This window comes from Triticum aestivum, chromosome 1D (genome assembly GCF_018294505.1).
Source record: "Triticum aestivum cultivar Chinese Spring chromosome 1D, IWGSC CS RefSeq v2.1, whole genome shotgun sequence".
Lineage (NCBI taxonomy): Eukaryota > Viridiplantae > Streptophyta > Magnoliopsida > Poales > Poaceae > Triticum > Triticum aestivum.
Window position 1 is genome coordinate 134,142,923 of NC_057796.1, and position 7,895 is coordinate 134,150,817.

At 42.6% G+C, this 7,895-nt stretch overlaps 1 protein-coding gene across 1 annotated transcript; it reads left to right on the forward strand.

Annotated features, from left to right (window-relative positions):
• The first annotated feature begins 206 nt into the window (after nucleotides 1-206).
• On the forward strand, nucleotides 207-5,951 carry LOC123180748 (U1 small nuclear ribonucleoprotein 70 kDa). The gene is made up of 11 exons (XM_044592875.1): nucleotides 207-423; nucleotides 518-632; nucleotides 780-859; nucleotides 1,578-1,653; nucleotides 1,735-1,799; nucleotides 1,891-1,953; nucleotides 4,069-4,150; nucleotides 4,236-4,398; nucleotides 4,704-4,769; nucleotides 4,853-5,488; nucleotides 5,573-5,951. The coding sequence occupies exons 1-10, from the start codon at nucleotides 322-324 to the stop codon at nucleotides 5,478-5,480; spliced, it is 1,440 nt and encodes a 479-aa protein (XP_044448810.1). The 5' UTR covers nucleotides 207-321; the 3' UTR covers nucleotides 5,481-5,488; nucleotides 5,573-5,951.
• The last annotated feature ends 1,944 nt before the right edge of the window (nucleotides 5,952-7,895 follow it).

Here is a 7,895-nt window from a genome sequence, read left to right on the forward strand (position 1 = left end):
TTCAAGATGCCGGCTCAGTCTTTCGGAGGTGCTCATAGGGGTAGGATGTGCGTGCGTGCGTTCATAGGGGTGAGTGTATGCGCGTGTATATGAACGCTTGCGTCTATACTGTACCGTGTTAAAAAAAATCGTTTTAAGGGGACGTAAAACGATTTTACCGCTTAGGAAAGAAAACGTGCTCGGTCGGTCCCTCGGTCGGTGGGACCGACCTGGTTGTGACGACTGTGGCAACGCCCTTCACTTCGACTTACCCCTCTCGCCCTCTCCCTCGCTCTCCCCAAACCCGCAAACCCCTCGCGGCCGCCGCAGGAAGCCGCGGCGATGGGCGACTACGGCAGCGCGATGACGCGGGGCAACCCGGACGGCGGCTCGCAGGGCCGCCCAAAGGGAGTGCCCCGCGCCAACGTCCAGCAGCTCAAGCTCGTAACCCGCCCTAAACCCTAGCCAACCCTATCCCTCCTCTCCGTCTCCGTTTGCTTGATTTCGATCTGAGATCTGGTTGGTTTCTGTGGAACAGATGGGGCAGGGCCACCCGACGGGCCTCACGCCGAACCTGCTCAAGCTGTTCGAGGCGCGGCCTATGCTCGAGCACAAGCCGCCCGTCCAGAAGCGCAAGTTGCCGGCCTACACGGGTAAGCGATCGATTACTGCTCTCCTATCCCGCACAGCTATGGGTACTGCTGGCTGCCGAGATCAGTGGCTTAATTTATCTGTGACTGATTGAGTTCCTGTCTTCCTGAATGCCGATGATTGTTGTTGCTGTTGTTGATTGGTTGAAGGGATGGCGCAGTTTGTGTCGCGGTTTGCTGAGCCTGGCGATCCAGAGTATGCGCCGCCTGTCCCAACGTGTGAGACTAAGGTATGGCTTCTTTGGTCCTCGGAATTGCTATTTGCTAATGTTTGTGTATTGCAAGCGATACTTATTCCGATGTTTGGCCAATTGATCATAGTCATACAGTATCATACTACAGTAGACGCTAATGATGTACTGCTAGGTACTCTACTTAGGTTGGCGGGACGTTTGCTCGCTCAGATAATTGTTAACCGGGATTTTAATGAGTGTTTAAGTGGAACTGAAATTGTGTGGCGAGAGAAAACAGAGGATAAATTTTGCTTGTCTCTACACATTAATCTTAAACCTAACACTTTTGCGATATGAAAAAAAAGGTGTTCCCTCAGATTGTGCAATTCGTTCCGTAAACAGTGCACTTGAGCACTTAGTGGACCATTGCAGTTGTTGCTGACAATGAATAATGAGGGTGCTGTATTATTACATATGTGAAATTTATAACTTTATGCGCTCGAAAAGTTTGCACACGTTCAGCATGTTCCAGTGGAACAACTCAAAAAAGTAGTTTCTGGTTCTTATAACTATACCTGATAGTACTAAGACATGTTGCATCTGAGCAAGAGTTTGGTTGAACTGTTTCCACTGTTGAGAAAGCGGTGTAGCACTACCTCAATTGAATATCTCGTTGATCTTGTTAATAGTGCGTCAAGTGTATTTTCAGTCTATTTTTGTGCAGTTTGCCATTCATTCCCAAATTTGAGTTTTTTTTTTCTGTGTGTGCATATAGGCCGAAAAGAAGGATAGAATCAGGAAACTTAAGCTTGAGCAGGGGGCAGATAAGGTCGCCAAAGAGCTTCAGAACTGTGAGTTCCTTTTGAGCAATGTTACTCCTTGTTTCAGATGATTCATGTTGTAAGATCATTTCTCATTTTTCTCAAACATAGATGACCCACAAAGTGACCCCAATACCACTTCAGATCCATACAAAACACTCTTCGTTGCAAGACTTGTAAGTATTTGCTTGGTCATTCCTTTTAAAACTGCTAGGCATTATATTCTGTCTATAACTTGGTGCTCACTGACTTCTTCAACCTCTGCAGAATTATGAGACATCCGAGAGCAGGGTTAAGCGGGAGTTTGAAGCCTATGGGCCTATTAAAAGGGTAGGTGCATGTGGTAAATCCCAGTACAGGTGGAGTTATTCCTCTTTGAATTGTATGTTGTTCAGTTATTGTGATCAGCAAGCCTCATGGGGTGAAATCTCAAAGAAACAGTGGGTCCGCTGCCACCATATATCTTCATTGTAGTTTTTGGTGACTTTTGGACACACGGCGTTATACTTTTGGCCTATTTTAGCTACCACACAGAGTTAGAAGCTTCGCACACCTCCCAAGGATTGCCTATGAACTTCTGTTTGATCTTGTCGTTGTTCTCGGAAAATTACTTGGAGCCTTTGAGGTGTTCTTTATTTTTTTTCCTGGTGGAAAATAATGAAGAGCCTCTTATTTTATTTCATTTTTTGCAAAAATAGTACTCCCTCTATTTCAAACTACTTTGCGTATTAGTTTTGTACAAACTTTGACCCAATTTTGGTAGCAGAAAGTACCAACAATCACAACACTATATAAATGTCATTAGATCCATCATGAAATATCTTCTCATATTTACTAGACTAGATAATTGCCCGTGCGTTGCATTTGGGGGGGGGGGGGGGGGCAAAAAAAACAAAAAATGGATTTTAGCTGCCAATTCAATCAGTACTATTTTGCGTACCAAACAAAACATGCTTTTATTTGTTAAGTCGATAAGAGGTGGTGCAATTAAGGCAGTTCTTAAGCAAAACCAGTCGAGAGAAAAAATCAGCAAAACCGAAAACAGGACGGAAGAAGTAACGTAAGACGGAACCTTTTGTATTTTTCAAATGGGAGAGATTATTTGGATTGTAGGTGTTGATATTTTTTTTCTACTAACTTGGTCAAATTTTACAAAGTTTGGTTTAGGACAAAACTAATGTGCAATGCATTGTGAAATGGAGGGAGTATCTGTAGAAGTCAAACTTGGCTTCTAAAAGCTGATACTGTATTTGTTGTGTTTTGCATGTGGATGCATACATTTTGTGACCGCCCTTCAGTAGCTGATGTTGTATGTGCTAAACAAATAAAATATTGATTAGATTCTGTAGGCGAAATTTTAATCGTGCGTCTAACATGTATTCATCTAAAAGTCATACAGAAGCTGAAGGAAATTTATGATAGACATAATGGCATGTCATGAAATTTCTAAATCCGAATTTGACACATGGCCTGAGATATAAAGAAGTCGTGCTGTGAATAGTGCCAAGTTGGGTACTTCTACTCAATATTTGAATCTGGTAATATTCAAAGTTGGATTTATTTTTCTTGTTCTAACATCAATAATTTGAAATTTTGTACTCCACATGATGTGCACGTGATGTCTATGTTGTAAATAAAAGGTTGGATTTTTTTTAATGCTTTTAGAGGTCATTTGTAGGCTCAGGTGCACCAGGTACACCACAAGCCTAGGTGCACAAGATACACTATCGTATATACATGACTGTTTGTAGGTATTTATACAATCTGTCCTAGCTATCCATCTTTAAACATGTGGGGCATTAGAGTTACCTATGAAATTGACACACTTAATGCTAAGCAGATAAAGTAACACAGATTTCAGACAGAATTTTCTGCTTCCTAGTAAATTAATTAGTCATTTATACTGAATCTTCGGTAAGCCAGTTTAATCTGAGATTCATTGATACTAATATCACGTACTTGCTATTAATCGCACCAATTATGTAATTGTTTTCTGCTATTTTTCTTTTCTTGGCCCCGAAGATTAAGAACCAATTCTGTAACTGTTACTGCTATTTTCTTTTCTTGGCCACGGCTGAACAAAATACACACAACTGAGAGGGCAACTTGGTATAGTATTTACTATTTAAGTCTACGCCAATATATATATATAGTTAGCCAGTTCCCTGGTAAGGGGATATCATCGCATTTTCCGACATACGCCAATCAGTCAGACTGCTTTTCCTCCAACTGTTGATCTGTGCTGGATTTCACTCCTCATAATGGAAGCTCTACATATGCAAGGTTAGCACGGCTGTTTTAGGCTTTATGCCTGTCTGTCGTGCAACATAGAACATGCAAAATTAACAAACTATTGTAGCGACAACAAATACTATCACTTTATCGTGAAGTCTGGTGCAACTCTCTTTTTTAGTAGTCCTTAATTACTATCTTTGAGCTTTCCAGGTACGGCTCGTAACTGACAAGGATACAAATAAACCTAGAGGATATGCATTCATAGAGTATATGCATACTCGGGATATGAAAAGTAAGTTTCGGGTTAGTAGATGTATGCTGGTTGGACACTCCTGCTGCATGTCTTAAATTTTCTATGCTAATTTGGTATGTCCCAGATGCTTACAAGCAAGCTGATGGGAGAAAAGTGGACAATAAGAGGGTACTAGTTGATGTGGAACGTGGTAGAACTGTCCCTAATTGGCGTCCCAGGAGATTAGGCGGTGGGCTTGGATCAAGCAGAATTTGTGGTGCAAGTGCTGACCAGAAGCCGCCTGCCAGGTATTCTCTTATTTAAGACTGCCTTAGAGGAAGCCAGTGCTTCTATTTATTCTTAGAATGAGGTGACAAGTGAGACTGGGAATTAATCGACACCAAAGCCTTTTCGTCATATGTTTCTTATCTATAGTATTGATCAGAAGGGAATTTAATATATTTTGGTACATTGCAATTTGATATTGCTATTATATTAACTTGGTAGTCGCATGTTCTGTTAGTGCAGTGAAGTTATGTTTTGGGCGTTATCAATGTTGTCCTCTTGTGTTAGAGCATCTAGTTGTTTTATGCTGCATGTTTCTGATTACCAGGGAGCCATCGAGTGTTGGGCGCCCCAGATCAGAAGAACCTAAGAGGGGTGATTCCCGTGTAGATAGGTGAGCCTCAGCAAATAGACTTTCTTCTGCTTTAGCATAGTGCTTTGTGTAAATGCTTATTTCTTACTTCACTATGGGTACAGAGATCGGGAGAAGTCTCGTGAAAGGATACGGGAAAGAGACCGCGATGAAAATCCCCGTGAGCGTTCTCATGACAGAATACGTGAGCGTGATTCAAGGGAAGAGAGGCACCACCATAGAGATCGGGACAGGACTCGGGACAGGGACCGAGGAAGGGACCGGGAAAAAGACCATGGGCGTGACCGTGATCGTCGGGACAGAGATAGGGATAGGGACCGTGGTAGGGATCATGATAGGGAGAAGGATCGTGGCCTCTCTCATGATCGTCACCGTGAGAGAGGCAGGGATCGCGAGAGAGATCATGAGCGTGCAAGTTACGAGCGTGACCGCGCTCACTTGAAGGATAGGGATGCTGAATACAATGGTGAGCCAAAGCATGACAGGAGTATGGCTGATTATGGGAAGCATTATGGCTCTAACCAGTATGAGCAACACAAAAGTTATGAGTCGTATCACTATCAAGTTCAAGGCGGGCATGGGCATGAAACTGAAAGTTCAAAGCGACATGAGCATGAATACTATCAGGCACAACCCAACACAGAACCTGAAGGCCCTGAAGAAGGCGAGGCATATGAGGAAGGTGACTACCAGTATCACCAAGTAGCAGAAGAGCAAAAGACTGAAGCTTGATCACTGCAGTAAGTTTTGTAAACCCAAACCTTTTTTCTTTTCTTCCAACGGAGATGATAATATTCCCCTGTTTAATCTTCCTGTCATTTCAGATGCTTGAGTTTACGTGGGTGTGCTTTTCCGAAGGGAGGCACAAAACATGTCAACTTGCTGGCTCGGATATGTGATGTTTTGTTTTATTCTAGTTGTCATCAGTGCAAACGTGGTCGCGATCGCTTGCTACTCTTTAGTTTTTGCTTTGTACGACAGACTGTATTAGGCCCCCCCCCCCCCCCCCCCCCGCAACACACACACACACACATTTCGTACTCCGCCCTATCAACTGTTGGGTAACTTGATAACTTGATATGGATTTTTGTTTGAGCACTTTTGGGTAAGTCCAGGTATTTCGAGTCTCCTGTAATTTTAACTTCATCAAGTTAATCAATTGTTGGCGAGGACGCCATCTCTTATACGGGGCGTCCTCTAACCTGCCGCCATGATCCCGCAGCCAGGCCTTACGACCCTGCTTGGATTATCATTTTTCCTCCTAAATACCCCTTTTAAGGTTTCTGTAATCACGCTTGTATTTCATCCAGCAAAAAAAGAACAGTGCATTTGCACCTGGATGAACAGTAAAATAAAAAATATATCAATTTTTTTTAAAACAGAAATTTTTGTAGATGTTAGTGTTAGTGTTTCAAGCATGCTTCACAATTTTCATGTGAAACGAAGCATTTGTTGGTGAAAAAATAAATTTGGGTGTGACATTTTGGGTAACAATTGATGTTCAATTTTATTTTCTTGCACAGGCCAAAATGCAACCTTTTTGCCTAAAAATTTTTAGGTAGCATTTGGATTTGTCAAAGAACACACAAAAAAATTCTTGGGATTTTTCTTGATGTTTTAAAAATCATTTTCCACAGGCAGGAGCACGTGCTCCTGAGAGCCAATTGCATTTCCGGTAGTCACGCTTGTATTCGGCCTGCGTCTGATACACGTCTCTCTTTCTGGGAGGAAATTACCTTTGCCCTTTTGAGGCAAGGGTGGAAATCAGCTGTTGCTTTTTTTAGGGCAAAAAGCAACAGTAAGATACACCTGTCAAACAAAGGCCATAGCCCATTCTTGTATGTATGTCGATAAACAGTAACCAACAGGTTTTCCCTAGCCCATGTCTTTGAACTGTTAAGGCTCCGGAAACCAAGTCCATGTGTGGAGGAGATTTGTCTCAAATAACAAAAAGTGTCGAGGGGATATGGGGATTTCTGGACTGTACTAGGGCACGCGGGGTTCACCTGACACCAACGTGAATAGCCGCGTCTGATGGAATATTAGGCAAGTTCATGATTAATTCCAGTAAATAATTCATGACTAGAAGAGATACTAGCATGCAATAATCTAGCAAACTAGAAGAACAGCAAGACATGCATAACAGCAGCAAACACGTAACAATAGCTGTAGAAACAGACATGAACAGAGGATGTTGGACGTACTGATCGTTAGCTATTATGGGTGCGACAGTGTTGATGACGATGTTGGCGACGATCTGCTGCTGACGGCGATGAATACGACGATGAGTAGCAGATCGTCGCCAACATTTTTAAGGTTTCTGTAATCACGCTTGTATTTCATCCAGCAAAAAAAGAACAGTGCATTTGCACCTGGATGAACAGTAAAATAAAAAATATATCAATTTTTTTTAAAACAGAAATTTTTGTAGATGTTAGTGTTAGTGTTTCAAGCATGCTTCACAATTTTCATGTGAAACGAAGCATTTGTTGGTGAAAAAATAAATTTGGGTGTGACGTTTTGGGTAACAATTGATGTTCAATTTTATTTTCTTGCACAGGCCAAAATGCAACCTTTTTGCCTAAAAATTTTTAGGTAGCATTTGGATTTGTCAAAGAACACACAAAAAAATTCTTGGGATTTTTCTTGACGTTTTAAAAATCATTTTCCACAGGCAGGAGCACGTGCTCCTGAGAGCCAATTGCATTTCCGGTAGTCACGCTTGTATTCGGCCTGCGTCTGACGAATTTGAGCAGTCGCGCACAGCGCTTCCCAAAAACCTAATTCGTCCTCTCCCGGTGCAGGATCGCAAAGACGAACGGTTCCGGAGACCTGCTCTCCCACGCGCCGATGCACGCCGGCGTTTGGGATGGAGTAGACTACGATGGCGGCGCAAGTTGTGAGATGAGGCAAAACCCTAGGTGTTTTTCGGTGTGTCTCTGGCCGCAGCCGGTAGCTGTATATATATTAGGACCAGAGGAGGTATTGTGTCGCGACCACAATCCCAAACCGACTCGGTTTCTAATTCGTATACTTATCGGACAAGAAATCAAAAACTTGTCTGCCAAGACATAAAAATAAAACGGCAAAAGGAAGCTGCGCTCCTGCAAGGAGACGGACCGGATTTCGGCGGACCATTCACGCGCA

Bases quoted from the DNA above. Each gene is read 5' to 3' on its own strand.
- LOC123180748 (XM_044592875.1), top strand. From the start codon at position 322: ATGGGCGACTACGGCAGCGCGATGACGCGGGGCAACCCGGACGGCGGC. The intron at 633-779 runs GTAAGCGATCGA...GATTGGTTGAAG, and splicing joins CAAGTTGCCGGCCTACACGG to GGATGGCGCAGTTTGTGTCG. The intron at 1,800-1,890 runs GTAAGTATTTGC...CAACCTCTGCAG, and splicing joins CACTCTTCGTTGCAAGACTT to AATTATGAGACATCCGAGAG.